The sequence below is a fragment of the Bufo bufo genome, chromosome 7, assembly GCF_905171765.1.
Source record: "Bufo bufo chromosome 7, aBufBuf1.1, whole genome shotgun sequence".
Taxonomy (NCBI): Eukaryota; Metazoa; Chordata; class Amphibia; order Anura; family Bufonidae; genus Bufo; species Bufo bufo.
In genome coordinates this window covers 14,964,852-14,983,552 of record NC_053395.1, presented here as the reverse complement: position 1 = coordinate 14,983,552, position 18,701 = coordinate 14,964,852, and the positions used below count along the sequence as shown (strand labels likewise).

The 18,701-nt window shown below is 48.4% G+C and overlaps 1 protein-coding gene across 1 annotated transcript; it reads left to right on the top strand.

Annotated features, from left to right (window-relative positions):
- Nucleotides 1-6,700: 6,700 nt before the first annotated feature.
- Nucleotides 6,701-16,832, top strand: RABEP2 (rabaptin, RAB GTPase binding effector protein 2). The gene is made up of 11 exons (XM_040440929.1): nucleotides 6,701-6,859; nucleotides 8,026-8,300; nucleotides 8,615-8,731; nucleotides 8,813-8,911; nucleotides 10,097-10,228; nucleotides 11,661-11,799; nucleotides 12,139-12,150; nucleotides 12,224-12,279; nucleotides 12,575-12,673; nucleotides 12,912-13,028; nucleotides 16,368-16,832. Exons 2-11 carry the CDS (start codon nucleotides 8,043-8,045, stop codon nucleotides 16,467-16,469), a joined length of 1,131 nt encoding a protein of 376 aa, XP_040296863.1. The 5' UTR covers nucleotides 6,701-6,859; nucleotides 8,026-8,042; the 3' UTR covers nucleotides 16,470-16,832.
- The last annotated feature ends 1,869 nt before the right edge of the window (nucleotides 16,833-18,701 follow it).

Here is an 18,701-nt window from a genome sequence, read left to right as displayed (position 1 = left end):
AGGGATCATACAGGAGGGAGAGTAGGGATCATACAGAATGGAGAGTAGGGAACATATGGGAGGGAGAGTAGGGAACATACAGGAGAGAGTAGGGATGATACAGGAGAGAGAGAATGGATCATACAGAATGGGAGAGTAGGGATCATACAGGAGGGAGAGTAGGGATCATACAGGAGGGAGAGTAGGGATCGTACAGGAGGGAGAGAAGGGATATTAGAATATATGTCACATAGGTATATAATAGTATTTTCAGAAACTGTGATAATGTAGGAAGAAGAGTAGTGATAGGGGTCGTGGTAGTTGTGGGGAGGGTAGGGATCATCATATAGATAATTTTTGAACATCACCTGTAGACTATTGCAGAGAGTGATGAGAGTAGTAGGGATCATCGTAGCGTACAGAGTGTGTAGCACTGATGCTAGGGATGATCACCGGGTGGATGGGTGCTATGTCATCTCTCACCTTCTGCGGGTACTGTAGTAATCCCGGAGTAGTCTGGATTTGGGGCTGAGCAGGCGACCCGCAGGCAGAGGACGAGGAGCAGCAGCATGGTGGTCCCAGCGCTGACGATGAGTAACCAATGAGGCCGATCACTGAGTAATAAGCACAAAGTCACAGGAGCATAAAATTCTCAACAACTGGGTCCCCGGGGAGAGGCAGCTGCACCTGCTGGTGGGCGAACGGGGAGGGGGGGGGGGGAGGGGAGTTCTGCTGCAGCCAGAATCAAGGGTGTCCTTAATAGACTCTGTCCGCGAATACAACGAAACCAGAAGATGAAGGAAGTTCAGCCAAACCACCAGTTCTGGACACTTTCAACAGGAACATCACAATTTTTTTATCCCAAAAACGTTAGCTGGCCCCATGGAGGCGGAGACACAATGGACGTCCGTACGCGTCCTGCGCCAAAATACGCCCGTGATCTGCATCACACGCATACAAATGGGTTTTTGCATAGGAAAATTTCCACCATTTCTGTGGCTTTTCACTTACTTTTGGCAGAATGCAGGATTACATCATTAGCGGGGCTTCGCGCGGATCTGTGGCAGTGCACTGGATACATTTTGGGAAATATTCCTTTGTGTGAACATATTCACAATGCGAGCTCTACAATGAGCTCCCTCTAGTGGCGGCTGCAGGAAGCCAGAATTTTACCATTTAATTTGAGCTGCGGGTCTAGCCCCAAGGACAATGCCCAGCTGCCCAGTGTTCAGTCTGTCCCCATGGACACCCATCAACCTCCACAATGTATAAGGGTACACATACATGTAGAAGACCCCCTTAATATTAGACTTTACAGAAATTTGATATTGATGACCAATCCTCAGGAGAGGTTATCAATATCACATCGTGGGGGTCCAACACCCCACACCCCTGCCAATCAGCTGATAGAAGGGGCTATGATCCTAAAATAAAGCACAGCAAGCACAGCGCCATCTTTTCTGTAGTGGCAGTGCTTGGTATTGCAGCCCAATCCCATTGACTTGAATAGCAGAGGAAGAGGCCACAGCGATTACCCGAGCGCCACGGAGCCAGACCACCACCAATCTGATATTAATAACCTATCTCAAGGATAGGTGATCAGTAGGTAGGTCCTGGACAACCCTTTTAACCCCTTCCTCCTGCATGCATTTTTGGCTCTAGCAACCTGGCAATTTTTTTCATCATCGCCTTCCAAGAGCTATGACTTTTTTTTATTTTTCCATTCATGTAGCCGTATGAGGACTTGTTTTGTGCAGTAAAAGTTGTAGTTTTTAATGGTGCCATTTTGGGGTGCGCATAACTCACTGATTTAACTTTTATTAACTCTTTCTGGGCGGAAAAGTTGCTATACTGCCTCTGATTTTTTGCTATAAATTTTGCAGTATAAATAACATGATAACATTACTCGCTGGGTCAGTACCATTACAGCAATATCAAATACCTATCATTTTATTTTTTATTTTCATTTTTACTGCTTTTGCACAATAAAGATCCTTTTAAAAAAAAAGTTTTTGCATCGCCGCATCCCAAGACCCATAACTTTTTTCTTTTTCTTTCTACAGAGCTGTGTGAGGGCTTGATTTTTTGCAGGACGACTTGGTATCATTTTGGGGTACATACCACTTTTGATTGGTTTTTATAATTTTTTTTGTGAAAAATAAGCAAAAAAACAGCAAATCTGGCATTTTTAACAGCATTCACCGTATGGTATAAATGACATGATAATTGAGTAGCACAGGTCCTTACAGATACAGCAATACCAAATAGGTGGTGGGAATTTTTTTATTTTGGGAATTTTTTACATTAAAAATCTTTTTTTTTTTTTTAAAAGGGGTATTTATTTATAAAATATTTTAGTTGTTTTTTGACCCTTTAGGAGTTCCACAAGGAGTCGTTTCCCAGGCAATCTTTTGATCGCTTTTATAGTGCATTGAGCAGCTTATGCAATACAATGAATTATACTGTCAGTGCTATACTGACAGTCACCATCAGGATGCGCCAGAGAGGCGCAGCCTGACAGGAAACACCGCAGGCAGGTCTGGGGCCTTCACAGCATCCCATGATCTCATTTGTGGGGTGGACAGTCTGCTCCCTGTGCATCTGCTTAGATGCCGCGGTCGCTATTGGCCGTAGCCTGTAAGGGGTTAAACAGCCCAAATTGGCGCTTCTGCATTTCCAAGCCATTAGAACAAAACTCTGTTTCTCATGTGAGGGCCGAGCCCCCGGTCTCCGCTGCACGGGGGGCCGCTGCAGTGCTTATTCTAGGCTGCCATAAAAAGGCGGTGACCTAGACTAAAGCCCATTAAAGTCCACCGTAAAAACACGATAGTGGTGGCCATTAAGAGGTTAATGGTGCTGAAGCATCTTATAATACCACCAGAAATGAAACAGACGTCCCGCCGGTGGTGGATGTTCAGTAAAAGCCACTTCTTTCTTCAATGACCGGCCTCCTGCGGCTTCCCCGCTTCCTTCTTTTTTTGACCACCAGAGTGGAAAGAAAAGTGCAAGCAGAGAATGAGGATTTTTTTTTTTCTGCTGAAGGACTTGTGAACTTCCAGTCTTGCTCACTATAATTTTCTGTGCTGATCTGTTTCTTCATGTTTCTTTGCGGCCGTCATAGCTCCGTTTTTCTGATACAGATCTCCAATCCTTTGCACAGACATGGATGTAATTTACAGAATTCTGTCTTCCTGTGGCCACCACAAGAGGGAGCTCACCGCACATACATTAGACCTCAATGATAGTACAGCAAGCAGAAAGCTCCTGAGCTCCCCCTAGTGGTGGCTGCAGGGAGATATAACTTTTTTATGTCATTGCACGCAGGAGATTCAGTACTAGCTATGCTATATTATATACAAGCAGGAGGACCCGGCTTCGCACGGGTATATTTCTTCTATATAACGTAATGTTTCTGTGTGTCGTTAAAAGATATCGACAATATCCCCCATAACAGTGACCTCTACAGCACCCTGCCCCTTTAACAGTAAACTCCACAGTGCCCCGCCACTTAAAAATGGGACCATCACAGCAGCCCATCCCCTTAACTTTGACCTTCACAGCAGCCCGCCCCTTTAACAGTGAGTTTCAGGGCACCCCACTCCCTTGACAGTGACCTCCTCAGGGGCCTGCCCACTTAACAGTGACCTCCACAGTACCCCGTTCCTTTAACAGTGATCCGACAGTACCCTGCTGCCTTAACAGTGACCTCCACAGCAGTTGCCCCTTTAATAGTGGCCCCTGTCCCTTAACAGTGACCTCCACATTGTCCGCCCCTTTAACAGTGATCTCCACAGCGACCTGCCCCCTTCACAGTAACATCCACAGTAAACGCCTCTTTAACAGTGACCTCCACAGTGCTTGCCCCTTTAACAGTGATCTCCACAGCGACCTGCCCCCTTAACAGTAACATCCACAGTGAACGCCTCTTTAACAGTGACCTCCACAGTGCTTGCCCCTTTAACAGTGACCTCCACAGTGCCTGCCCCTTTAACAGTGATCTCCACAGCGACCTGCCCCCTTCACAGTAACATCCACAGTGAACGCCTCTTTAACAGTGACCTCCACAGTGCTTGCCCCTTTAACAGTGACCTCCACAGTGCTTGCCCCTTTAACAGTGACCTCCACAGTGCTTGCCCCTTTAACAGTGACCTCCACAGTGCTTGCCCCTTTAACAGTGACCTCCACAGCGTTATAATGATAGGCTATGGTGTCGCACTGCGACATGTGACATGCTACGACTGCTACACGACAGTCACAAAAAATCCATCCAAGATGGATTTTTCTGCGACTGTCCCCTTGCAGTCGCAGCATGTCACATGTCGTGCGACACATGTAGCAGTGTAGTTGTGCCGTATGTGTCGTGCGACTTATTGTCGTCCTGTAGCCCTAGCGTGACAGACAGACGTGGGGACAGACAGACAGAAACTCATTTTTATAATATAAGAGATTAGTATTTAGAAGCCTGGTAGAGCTCGGCCTCCAGCCCTGTGGACCCCCATAGTCAGATGAGGACTCGCTGCTTTGTGTGCACTGCGCTGAGGGTTAACGGAGTGTGGAGGGTCTTCCTCTGAAGTCGGTCCCACGCGGCTGCATCCTGTTTGTGGCTCTCACTCGCTGGAGGATGTGTTATTTTTGTCTGGTTTTACGTTGCACGACCTGGTTGATACAGGAAGGTTTGGAATCGGCTGTGAAATGCTGCCAGACCATGCGAAAAGCAGCGTCTTTGTGAAAACAACGTTATATCATAGTAATACCGTAATATACAACTATACATACACTCCCTCCCCCCCCCAATAGAAATGTCAGATTGCTGCAAAACTCGTGCAGTCTCTGGCAGATATGATTAGACACAAAGGGTGTAAAGGTGGGCCTGTAAATAAAAAGTCTCTCAGGGGCTACTTTTGGGTAGTGTACCTCCTGGTAAAAGATCAGTGACTACTAGACATCTCTACGACGCACTTGCCCGGCTGACACTTTGAGATGCTGCATCACTGGACTGAGAGAAGCAGGGTGGTCCTTTCGATGAATCGCAGCCATCTAGTCCATTCCGACCTCGCTGTTAAAGAGATGTTGGGGGCAGTAGTTACATGAAAGCCCACGCAGTAGAGAAGATCGTTGTCCCCCAGCCAGACACAGGCGACCCCTTCATTACACCCACCTCTGCCCGGATCATTTTCAGGAGCTTAGCAAGAGATTTGGTGTCCCTGCGCCCATTACGTGTCCTGCCATTGACACCCGCCGCCGCCTTCACCCACAGTGGGGTAATGAACCGGACCCTGGACTGATCCGGACCAGAACCGGATCGTCTTTAGTGATGAATTCAGGTTCTGTTTGGGATCTGGTGATGGTCGGGTTGGAATATGGAGGCCTCGTGGTGAGAGCTTCCATCCTACCTGTGGAGGACACACTGCCCGCCAGCTGGTGTGATGATCGGGGAAGCCATACCAGAGTCATCACCCCGGACATCAGCAGTGGCCGACAAATCCCACCGGACTTGGATTCCCTCGTGTTTCTCCAAGCTGCAGATAAACCTCAGGTTGAGGGCGCAGGATACCCAAGGAATTCTTTATTGCGCGTGTAACGCGTTTCAAAGGCCGCCACCTACGTCATCAGACACCGTCAGCACAATACATAGAGATCCGAACGACGCGTAAATCCCGGTCCGGATAATAAAACGCTAATGAGAATTTTACACTCTGTAAATGTATTATCCGCTCAGAGTTTTACCATCCGGCCCGGGGTTTACGTGTTGCTTAGGTTCCTATAAGGCATCGTTCAGACGACCGTATGTGGTTTGAGATCCGCAAAACACGGATTCCGTCCACAGGCGTTCCGCAGAACCCACGCGGCCAGCCCAATGATAGAAATGCCTATTCTTGCCTGCCATTGCGGACAACAATCGGACACGTCCTATCTTTTTTTTGAACGGACGTACGGATGCGGACAGAACGCGGTGTGCTGTCCGCATCTTTATCGGTCCCATTGAAGTGAACGGGTTCGCATCCGTTCCGCAAAATTGCGGAATGGATGCGGACACATAAATACGGTCATGCGAGTGAGCCCTACATTGTGCTTCTTACGGTGCACCGAACGCGTTACATGTATCCTGCGCCACTCAGCTTCTTTTGGACGCTTATCTGTAATTTCGGGGATCGGGTAGATTACCGGCTGGCGGTGCGGCGGTTACCCGCGCTCCCTCCTCTGGAGGCTTCATCTGCCTGGATTGTCTACCTGTCCGAGGTCTCCTTTACATGCGGTTCCTCACCGGTATCCATCATTTGGGCTAAAAAAACAGCCCTACGTGTGGCGCCATTTTTTCGAATATGGCGTGGGCTGCGTCTGCGGCAGATGTGAACACAGCCAACCCTAAAGATGGACATAGACGTCTGACCGCCATCCTCAGGGAGTCATCATTGGTCTCTGGCCAAATATTAGGGGCAAGTGTCTCCAGAAACACAAGGATCAGAGAGGTCCTTCTCACAGGAGTCTGCTCCATCTACCCAAGCACTGCCCACCTGCAGACATCACGGATATAACACCGCTTGCTGTATCTTGGACCGAACTCTGCTTGCTGTGTGCCCTCCAGGATGAGGAGGCCTATGGCGGAAATTGCCGAAGCCTCTGAGCCAAGCGCTGACGGAAATCCCCGAGCCGCCACCGATTGTAACAGGCAGGAGGCCGAGCGCTGACGGAAATGACCGAAGTCGGTCGCAGAGCCGAGCGGCCACGGAGATTACCGAGCGGATACGGAAACGTGTCCCATGCGGATGCGGATTTGCTTAGTCCTGAGCAGGAAAGTTGGGGGTCGGGAGGAGAAGAAGAAGAAGGGAAGGGCTCCCCCAAAAGGTCTGAGGGCAAGCCCGAGAAGCCTGCAGCAAGGGTCGGTACAGACTATGCGTCCTGCATGGCGTTATTACTTTCTGTCATATGGTATGGATAATGCAGGGATTTACTGCAACCCCCAGCATGCTTCAGTCAGGGAATGCTGGGGGTTATAGTACCACAGCAGCTCGAGGTGCATGTATCCATGAATGTATTGTCATTTGTGAGTGTATAAAATGATGGGAGTAGTAGTAGTTATAGCAGTAGGAGTTATAGCAGTAGTTATATTTGGAGTAGTAGTAGTTATATTTGGAGTAGTAGTAGTAGTTAAATCTGAATAGTAGTAGTAGTTATAGTAGTAGTTATATTTGGAGTAGTAGTAGTTATATTTGGAGTAGTAGTAGTTATATTTGGAGTAGTAGTAGTAGTTAAATCTGAATAGTAGTAGTAGTTATAGTAGTAGTTATATTTGGAGTAGTAGTTATAGCAGTAGTAGTAGTTATAGTAGTAGTTATAGTAGTAGTTATAGCAGTAGTTATATTTGGAGTAGTAGTAGTTATATTTGGAGTAGTAGTAGTTATATTTGGAGTAGTAGTTGTAGCAGAATAAAAGGGCTCATGCACAAGCCGTATGTATTTTGCTGTTCGCCAAAAACACAGATCCCAAAAAACTAAACGGATGATGTCCGCGTTGCATCCCCCCCCCCCCCGATCCATTGTAACAACGCCTGTCCTTGTCCACAAAACGGACAAGAGTATGACATGTTTTATTTTATTGCGGAACGGTCTAGCGGACATACGGAAACGGAATGCACATGGAGTCATTTCCGCTTTTTTTGCGGCCCCATTAAAATGACTGGTTCTCCGTATGGGCCACATAAAAAAAAAAGACAAGAAATCCGTTTGTGTGCACGAGCCCAGATAGACACGGTGAGCAGAGCCGATGGTATCTGTACCTGCTGCAAACACAGCGCGTCTGTGCAAACATACCGCCATCAGATAACATTACCAGCACGTTGCGGCTCCGCAGCTGGACCCCTCGCAGGAACCGATCCGAGAAGGGACCGTATGAAGGACAGGGCAGATTCCCAATGGAAGCAAGTCCGGTCTCCATATTCCGCCGACTAGACCCTTCAGATCCCCAATAGATAAGGCTGAGACGCTGTGGATCCGTTCTGCTTCCCATAAGCCGTGTGTGATGTGCGTTACTTCTCGTGTCCTGCAGGAAACCGCCGTGCATTGATGTCTGAGGAAGAAGATGGCAGCTTTGGGCCGGACCCCCTCACCTCCTCTCCGGAGGGCCCCTCAGACGACTCGGAGCTCCTGGCTGCGGCGGAGGCCTTTGCCCGAGGCTTTGATTGCGTCTCAATTTCCTCTTTTCCGGGGGACAGGCTGATCCAGGGCCAGGAGGACACGGCCTCCCTCATTTCCACCGCTACCCTGGTACCCGAGTGCATATACATCCCTCCGGCGGGCTACCAGCTACTGTCTGAGCAAGAGGTAACCGGGCCGAGCGGCCCCCAAAAAGACTACTGAAGCAGCGGTGAAAATAGCCCTGCCGTCTTGTGTCCACGGCTCCTGTGCAGGTTTATGTGTTTCCATGGTAACGGACAACACACAAAGCTTGTGTAGTCTGATCGCTGCGATATGTCCCCTACTACCTCGTATGCTACTAAGAATTAGAGGACTGCCGGGTCAGACTACACAGGGCGTGTTTGTAGTCTGTTACCATGGAAACCTATAGCCTTGGATAGGACTATTAGGAAAGTCGTGACTTTTTTTCAGTTTTGGGGGTCTCGTTCTTCACCTTCCAGTTTGCCCAGCAGAAGGCCGCCCTGCAGAACACGGCGGAGCGGCTGGAGAAGGCGACGCAGGAGAAGGAGGCTCTGCAGGACGCTCTGAGATGCAGCTCGGAGGATTGCGCCCACCAGGTGAGTGATTATACAGACGGGTCTCGCCACATGGGGGTTATACTTCTTTATGTTCACGCTGCGCTCCCGCCTCTCCCGCAGGTGAAGCAGTTACTCGATCAGATAAAGAATTCGGAAGAAATTCTGCAAAGTCTGCAGAAAAACATGGCTGACAGCCAGCAGAAGACCGCGCAGAAAATGGTGAGATCTGCTTCCGAGGTCCTTCTCCATAGTCATTTTTAACCCTTTTACGTCAGCCTCGACATGTCATACGTTTTCACTTGAGGTTGTACGTCAGCTGCCTGGCATTGAGCTGACAATCCAAAACGTTAGGCCCCTTTCACACGAGCGTGTTTTCCCGCGCGGGTGCAATGCGTGACGTGAACACATAGCCCCCGCACTGAATTTTGACCTATTCATTTCAATGGGTCTGTGCACATGAGCGTTTAAATTTTTTTTCACGCATCATTTCTGCGCTGCGTGAAAATCGCAGCATGTTCTATATTCTGCGTTTTTCACGCAGCTCCGGCCCCATAGAAGTGAATGGGGCTTGAGTGAAAAAACGCATCGCATCCAGATGCAATGTTTTTTTTTACGGATGGTTGCTAGGAGATGTTGTTTGTAAACCTTCAGTTTTTATCACACACGTGAAAAACACATCAAAACGCATCGCACCCACGCGGAAAAAACTGAACAACTGAGCGCAATCGCTGACAAAACTGACTGAACTTGCAAAATGGTGCGAGTTTCACTGAACGCATCCGGACCTAATCCGTCACGCTCGCGTGAAAGAGGCCTAAGGGCCCTTTCACACGAGCGCGTATTCCGTGTGGGTGCAATGCATGATGCGAACGCATTGCGCCCGCACGGAATCCAGACCCATTAATTTCAATGGGGCTGTGTACATGAGCGTTGGTTTTCACGCATCACTTGTGCGTTGCGTGAAAATCGCAGCATGTTCTATATTGTGCAATTTTCACGCAACGCAGGCCCCATAGAAGTGAAAATGCGAGGGCGGATGCGATGCTTTCTTCACGGCTAAGAGATGTTGTTTGTAAACATTCACTTTTTTTTATCACGCGCGTGAAAAACGCATCAAAACACATTGCACCCGCGCGATAAAAACTGAACAACTGAACGCGATCGCAGGCAAAACTGAATGACTTTGTTTGCGAATTCGCACATTTTTCACTGAACGCATCCGGACCTAATCCGCACACGCTCGTCTGCCGGCGGCCTCAGATTTCTGGGTTCATCAGTTGCCAGATGATCCTGATATTTTCCCGATAATTGGCCGGAAATGATGGGCATGGGCTCAGTTATTCCCCGTCCTCCTGTTTTGTCGCTTTCGGCTTCACGCTGTCCGTTTTCATGTTTTATACGCAGGCTGCTTTAAGCGCCTCCTTCAGCCGCTTGTGTCAGGAGGTGAACTGCCTGAGCGATGAGAATGAGAAGCTGAGGACGCTCAGTTTACAGGCGCCCCCCGCAGGACAGACCGCGCAGCTTTCGTCTCCGCAGGTAGGTGTGCACAGTGTCAGTCAGCAGATACAAAAGCCTGCAGTTTATTATACGTTTTTTTTTACACTGAAGGAACAAATTTGGCGTCTTCACCACATAAAGGAGCAGATTACACAGCACTTATGTGACCTGCAGAACCTGCACACGTCTTATACACAGTGGTCCTCTGGCCCTCCATCTGCTGTGAAACTACAACTCCCAGCATGCAGACATGCTTGACTGTTCTTCTAACTCCCACAGAAGTGAATGACTCATTCGGGGATTCGGTTTCTGAACAGATGGAGCGCCAGAGGCGGCTGATCCCTGCTAAGTGTTACTGGGCATTCTTGCGGGAAGTGTTACCGGGCATTCTTGCGGCAGGCGTTGCCGGGCGTTCTTGCAGGAAGCGTTGCCGGGCGTTCTTGCAGGAAGCGTTGCCGGGCGTTCTTGCAGGAAGCGTTGCTGGGCGTTCTTGCAGGAAGCGTTGCTGGGCGTTCTTGCGGCAGGCGTTGCCGGGCGTTCTTGCAGGAAGCGTTGCTGGGCGTTCTTGCAGGAAGCGTTGCTGGGCGTTCTTGCAGGAAGCGTTGCTGGGCGTTCTTGCGGCAGGCGTTGCTGGGCGTTCTTGCAGGAAGCGTTGCTGGGCGTTCTTGCAGGAAGCGTTGCTGGGCGTTCTTGCAGGAAGCGTTGCTGGGCGTTCTTGCGGCAGGCATTGCCGGGCGTTCTTGCGGGAAGCGTTGCCGGGCATTCTTGCAGGAAGCGTTGCCGGGCATTCTTGCAGGAAGCGTTGCCGGGCGTTCTTGCAGGAAGCGTTGCTGGGCGTTCTTGCAGGAAGCGTTGCTGGGCGTTCTTGCGGCAGGCGTTGCCGGGCGTTCTTGCAGGAAGCGTTGCTGGGCGTTCTTGCAGGAAGCGTTGCTGGGCGTTCTTGCAGGAAGCGTTGCTGGGCGTTCTTGCGGCAGGCATTGCCGGGCGTTCTTGCGGGAAGCGTTGCCGGGCATTCTTGCAGGAAGCGTTGCCGGGCATTCTTGCAGGAAGCGTTGCCGGGCGTTCTTGCAGGAAGCGTTGCTGGGCGTTCTTGCAGGAAGCGTTGCAGGAAGCGTTCTTGCGGCAGGAAGCGTTGCCGGGCGTTCTTGCGGCAGGCGTTGCCGGGCGTTCTTGCGGGAAGCGTTGCCGGGCATTCTTGCGGGAAGCGTTGCCGGGCGTTCTTGCAGGAAGCGCTGCCGGGCGTTCTTGCGGGAAGTGTTACTGGGCGTTCTTGCGGCAGGCGTTGCTGGGCGTTCTTGCGGCAGGCGTTGCTGGGCGTTCTTGCGGCAGGCGTTGCTGGGCGTTCTTGCGGCAGGTGTTGCTGGGCGTTCTTGCGGCTAGCGTTGCTGGGCGTTCTTGCGGCGAGCGTTGCCGGGCGTTCTTTCGGGAAGCGTTGCCGGGCGTTCTTGTAATGTCTCCTATGGTTTTCCAGATGGCGGCGCAGCACAGACAGGAGCGATTGTGCATCGAGATCGTGTCGCTGCAAGAGGAGCTGAAAGCAGAACAAGTGGCAAAGCAGGACCTGGAGGAGCAGCTGAGGCGGGCGATGGACACTCACACCGAGGAGAGGGGTGAATGGGTTAAATCTGTAGAGTGGGGTCACTTCTCCTCCCCTGGGGTCTTAGATTGGGTTCTGGGTCCCCATATTAATACCCATAGCTACAAAGAGGGGGGGGGGGGGGGGATATCTGCTGTACAGTAGACTGCCCTCTGTGCTGCACAGACTTGTCTCAGACCCCAGTAGAGATCATGAGACGACGCCAGAAACCATCAGGGTGTAAAACAAGATGGGGCAGAGGGCGCAGGGGCAGACGCGCGGGGGGCCGCGTGCACTCTGAGGGTATACGCGCAGTGACCTCACAGTTAACGTCATCTCTTTCCCTTCTCTCCTCGGGTCGTCCTGACTGCAGAGATTATGGAAGGTAGGTGCCGTGTCCTGGGCGGGGGCTGGGCATGTCCTCCGACGTCTCTCACTGGCTATCTGTCATTTTGCAGCCACCCTTTCCAGCCTGAGGACTGAGATGGAGCGGATACAGCAGGACAGGAAGCAGGTGAGATAAAGATGGACGATGGGAGTTATACTTCACTTCCTTCACTGTCATGTTGCGTCTACAGTCCCCGGTTTTCCTGCCAGTCCATAGCTCATAGAGGTGAAGCTTCACCAGTTCACTTCATCATCTATGGGACCACCTTGACTAATGCACCAGTTGCAGCAGTATTTAGCTGTTTCTCTCTCCTGTGCTTTACACTGCAGCTCTGCTTCTTCAGAAATAATCAGGTAACCTGCTCGGATCTAACTAACCAAGCTGACTGGTCGGGATGATCTCTCTCCTTTGCTTCCTACAGGCCGAGATACAGCTGCAGGAATCGGAGGGTCAGGTCCAGAAGCTCTGGGAGTCTCTCGGGGACCAGGAGAAGATTCTGCAGAAGGAAAAGGAGGAAAAGGTACAAGTTCCCCGAGTCGTCGTCCTCATTTTTTTTAGTGCTAACGGTTCCTGGGGGAGGTCAATATGGCTGCATTATAATCCGGCCTCCATATTACTATGTAATTACTTGCAGATGTGGTTCAGGATTCTTGGAAAGCTGGGTGAGAAGATGTCACCGCAATGTCGCCCAGCTCTCCCAGATACAACCTGCTGGACAGGATAGTTTTATCCCATGTCGCACGTCGTCTCCTCTCCAGGTCTCTCTCCAGATGTCGCTGAACGATGAAAGGAATAAGATCTCGAGGCTCCAGAGCGAACTGAGGACCAGCGAGGAGGTGCAGAGGGACTTTGTGCGCTTATCACAGAGGCTGCAGGTAACCGAACACCGGGGTCAGATGTGTACGGGCTGCTGCACCCAACGTAGTCAGCTTATAATAGTGCTGGAGCGTTATAAGAGGAGCGGCTGATATCAGTCACATATGATGTCTCTGGAGGTTATATCAGTGCTGGAGCGTTATAAGAGGAGCGGCTGATATCAGTCACATGGGATGTAATGTCTCTGGAGGTTATAAGAGGAGCGGCTGATATCAGTCACATGATGTAATGTCTCTGGAGGTTATAAGAGGAGCGGCTGATATCAGTCACATATGATGTAATGTCTCTGGAGGTTATATCAGTGCTGGAGCGTTATAAGAGGAGCAGCTGATATCAGTCACATGGGATGTAATGTCTCTGGAGGTTATATCAGTGCTGGAGCGTTATAAGAGGAGCGGCTGATATCAGTCACATGGGATGTAATGTCTCTGGAGGTTATAAGAGGAGCGGCTGATATCAGTCACATGATGTAATGTCTCTGGAGGTTATAAGAGGAGCGGCTGATATCAGTCACATATGATGTAATGTCTCTGGAGGTTATATCAGTGCTGGAGCGTTATAAGAGGAGCGGCTGATATCAGTCACATGTGATGTAATGTCTCTGGAGGTTATATCAGTGCTGGAGCGTTATAAGAGGAGCGGCTGATATCAGTCACATGGGATGTAATGTCTCGAGGTTATATCAGCGCTGGAGCGTTATAAGAGGAGCGGCTGATATCAGTCACATGGGATGTAATGTCTCGAGGTTATATCAGCGCTGGAGCATTATAAGAGGAGCGGCTGATATCAGTCACATGGGATGTAATGTCTCGAGGTTATATCAGCGCTGGAGCGTTATAAGAGGAGCGGCTGATATCAGTCACATGGGATGTAATGTCTCTGGAGGTTATAAGAGGAGCGGCTGATATCAGTCACATGATGTAATGTCTCTGGAGGTTATAAGAGGAGCGGCTGATATCAGTCACATATGATGTAATGTCTCTGGAGGTTATATCAGCGCTGGAGCGTTATAAGAGGAGCGGCTGATATCAGTCACATGGGATGTAATGTCTCTGGAGCTTATATCAGCACTGGAGCGTTATAAGAGGAGCGGCTGATATCAGTCACATAGGATGTAATGTCTCTGGAGGTTATATCAGTGCTGGAGCGTTATAAGAGGAGCGGCTGATATCAGTCACATAGGATGTAATGTCTCTGGAGGTTATATCAGTACTGGAGCGTTATAAGAGGAGCGGCTGATATCAGTCACATGGGATGTAATGTCTCGAGGTTATATCAGCGCTGGAGCGTTATAAGAGGAGCGGCTGATATCAGTCACATGGGATGTAATGTCTCGAGGTTATATCAGCGCTGGAGCGTTATAAGAGGAGCGGCTGATATCAGTCACATGGGATGTAATGTCTCGAGGTTATATCAGCGCTGGAGCGTTATAAGAGGAGCGGCTGATATCAGTCACATGGGATGTAATGTCTCGAGGTTATATCAGCGCTGGAGCGTTATAAGAGGAGCGGCTGATATCAGTCACATGGGATGTAATGTCTCGAGGTTATATCAGCGCTGGAGCGTTATAAGAGGAGCGGCTGATATCAGTCACATATGATGTAATGTCTCTGGAGGTTATATCAGTGCTGGAGCGTTATAAGAGGAGCGGCTGATATCAGTCACATGGGATGTAATGTCTCTGGAGGTTATAAGAGGAGCGGCTGATATCAGTCACATGATGTAATGTCTCTGGAGGTTATAAGAGGAGCGGCTGATATCAGTCACATATGATGTAATGTCTCTGGAGGTTATATCAGCGCTGGAGCGTTATAAGAGGAGCGGCTGATATCAGTCACATGGGATGTAATGTCTCTGGAGCTTATATCAGCACTGGAGCGTTATAAGAGGAGCGGCTGATATCAGTCACATAGGATGTAATGTCTCTGGAGGTTATATCAGTGCTGGAGCGTTATAAGAGGAGCGGCTGATATCAGTCACATACGATGTAATGTCTCTGGAGGTTATATCAGTACTGGAGCGTTATAAGAGGAGCGGCTGATATCAGTCACATAGGATGTAATGTCTCTGGAGGTTATATCAGTGCTGGAGCGTTATAAGAGGAGCGGCTGATATCAGTCACATAGGATGTAATGTCTGGAGGTTATATCAGTGCTGGAGCGTTATAAGAGGAGCGGCTGATATCAGTCACATGGGATGTAATGTCTCTGGAGGTTATAAGAGGAGCGGCTGATATCAGTCACATGATGTAATGTCTCTGGAGGTTATAAGAGGAGCGGCTGATATCAGTCACATGATGTAATGTCTCTGGAGGTTATAAGAGGAGCGGCTGATATCAGTCACATATGATGTAATGTCTCTGGAGGTTATATCAGCGCTGGAGCGTTATAAGAGGAGCGGCTGATATCAGTCACATGGGATGTAATGTCTCTGGAGCTTATATCAGCACTGGAGCGTTATAAGAGGAGCGGCTGATATCAGTCACATAGGATGTAATGTCTCTGGAGGTTATATCAGTGCTGGAGCGTTATAAGAGGAGCGGCTGATATCAGTCACATAGGATGTAATGTCTGGAGGTTATATCAGTGCTGGAGCGTTATAAGAGGAGCGGCTGATATCAGTCACATGGGATGTAATGTCTCGAGGTTATATCAGCGCTGGAGCGTTATAAGAGGAGCGGCTGATATCAGTCACATGATGTAATGTCTCTGGAGGTTATATCAGCGCTGGAGCGTTATAAGAGGAGCGGCTGATATCAGTCACATATGATGTAATGTCTCTGGAGGTTATACTAGTGCTGGAGCGTTATAAGAGGAGCGGCTGATATCAGTCACATAGGATGTAATGTCTCTGGAGGTTATATCAGCGCTGGAGCGTTATAAGAGGAGCGACTGATATCAGTCACATATGATGTAATGTCTCTGGAGGTTATATCAGCGCTGGAGCGTTATAAGAGGAGCAGCTGATATCAGTCACATGATGTAATGTCTCTGGAGGATATATCCGCACTGGAGCGTTATAAGAGGAGCGGCTGATATCAGTCACATGGGATGTAATGTCTGGAGGTTATATCAGTGCTGGAACGTTATAAGAGGAGCGGCTGATATCAGTCACATATGATGTAATGTCTGGAGGTTATATCAGTACTGGAGCGTTATAAGAGGAGCGGCTGATATCAGTTGCATGAGATATAAATGTGTGTAGATGTGGTGGTGATTTGAATACACATAACGTCCCTGTGATAACACTGAACGGCTTGAGCATGTGACAGGAAGGGTTGTCATAGAAATCCAGGATTATGCGGCTTTAATCTTTTTTGTTTTCTTTTCCCGCGACAGGTCAGCTTGGAGAAAATCCGACAAGCTACTTCCATGGAGGACGTCCACGACATACTGGAAGGGACACGTTTCACGGACGTCAGCCAGTTGGGCGAGACCTGACGGCCACGAGCTGTGATGATATGGATGCTGTATACTGTGTATATAGAGCAATGCAATAATCAGTAGTGATTAACGGAATAACCGCGTCTTCCCTTTGGAACTAGGCTGATTCTATATTATCCGCACGTGGATTGAACAAGCAATAAGGTTGTGTCCTAACGTTTAAGGGTTGTGTGCGGACAAAGCCCCGGCCAATGGCCGCACAGTTTTGAAGTATTGCCTTCAATTGGCCATTGGCCCTTGTGTGTCGATGGGGGTTTCGGCTGCTGCAACGTTTATAAGTACCCTACAAACTGAGACAGTGAGAGAACTCGTTACCTTTTGTGACTAATAACGATCACTAACCACTTTATTAAAGGATCTTTTATATTACGTGTGTCATTATGTCTGGTTTACAGAGCGCCAATCCCCCCGCATAGACAGACAAATGATATAATTCTGTCTTCCTGCAGCCACCACCAGGGGGAGCTGTCTGCATACTTACCTCTGTGTGGAGATGGGTTATATAGGTAATGGGTTCCCTAGCTTTCTCTATGCTCACTATCCTGCTAGTGTCCGGAAGTTTTGAAGATGTAGAGAAGTGGTTTATGGTGACATTATAATCCACAGATACTGGAAAGCATTAGCTTTAGAATGTAAATCTGTTTTCCCTTAGTCTCGTCAGCAGCACAACATATGGGATTTCACCACCTTGCAGGCCGATAGGACAGATGAAACTTTTAATTGACGCCTAAACACTATATGTAAGGTATACTATTAAATCTTGCTTAGGCCAAGTTCAGACTTCAGTTATTTGGTCAGTTATTTCCATCAGTTATTGTGAGCCAAAACCAGTAGTGAAGTCTACACAGAGATAAGGTGTAATGGAAAGATTTGCACCTCTTCTGTGTTTTTGACCCGTACCCGGTTTTGGCTCACAATAAGGCCCCATTCACACGACCGTATTTATTTTGCGGTCCGCGGGTCCATTGTAACATTGCCTATTCTTGTCCGCAAAACAGACAAGAATAGGACATCTTTTTTGTCGAGTTACGGATATGGACAGCACACGGTGTGCTGTCTGCATTTTTTTTTTTTGCGGACCCATTGAAAGGTCATGTGAATGGGGCCTAACTGATGGAAATAACTGAGATGTGAACTTGGCCTTAGCAGGCTGACTAATATAGGAAAGGAGCCATGTGCTGCTGACGGGACTAAGGGAAAACAGATTTAAATTCTGAATCGACTGCTTCCCTTACAGCAGCAAAACATATGGGAATGTAGCAAGTAAAATTGCCTATGGACAGACCTCTTGCAGAGATTTTAATAGTGACTACCAAAAGGGAGCCTCTTCTGAAGATCTTTACAAAGACTTATCCTGCGTAAAGAAAAAATTAGGAGTGGTCAAAAAACCACCTTCCATTTTATTTTATTTTTTCATTGCCATATTCTGACCCCCATAACTTTTTTATAGTTATGTCTACAGAGCTGTTTGAGGGCTAATTCTTTTGAGCAACGATCTGTAGTTTTTAGTTTTTAATGATACCACTTTTTGGTCACTTTTTTGGGAGCTGAAATGACAAAAAAGTGGCGAATCTGCATTTTTATGTTTTTTTTCCATTATGCTGTTCGTCGTATGGATAAATATTTTTATATATTTAATAAGTAACATAGTTTATAAGGCCAAAAAATGCCCTCTGTCCATCCAGTTCGGCCTGTTACCCTGCAAGTTGATCCAGAGGAAGGCAAAAAACCCTTGTGAGGTAGAAGCCAATTTTCCCTAGTGTGGGCATTTTCGCAAGCGGTGATGCCCATGATGTTTATTTTTTTCAGTGTTTATGTATTTTTATTTTTATTCTGGGGGTGATTTGAATTGTTATATTTTTTTAAAAAAATTATATTTTTTTACATTTTTTTTCTAAACCTTCTTACCTTCTTTTAGGCCCCCGAGGGCCTAACATCATGCAGTCCTTAGATTGCCAATTTTATATATCAATGGAAATAAATGAATTGATAGAACATTCAGTATATTCCAATGCAGTGCTGCCACCTGCAGGCCTACATTGGAATATTCTTGTGAAAAGCATTGGAGCCTGAGCAGGGCCCCGAACCTTTCACAAGTAATGAACGGCTCCCCCGATCACCATTCCAGGCCCAGAAGAGCAGCTCTTTTGGGTTTTGCAATCTCAGATGCTGTGGTCACATTTGACCACGTCACTTGAGGTGTTAAATGCCTGCAATTGGCGTTACCGC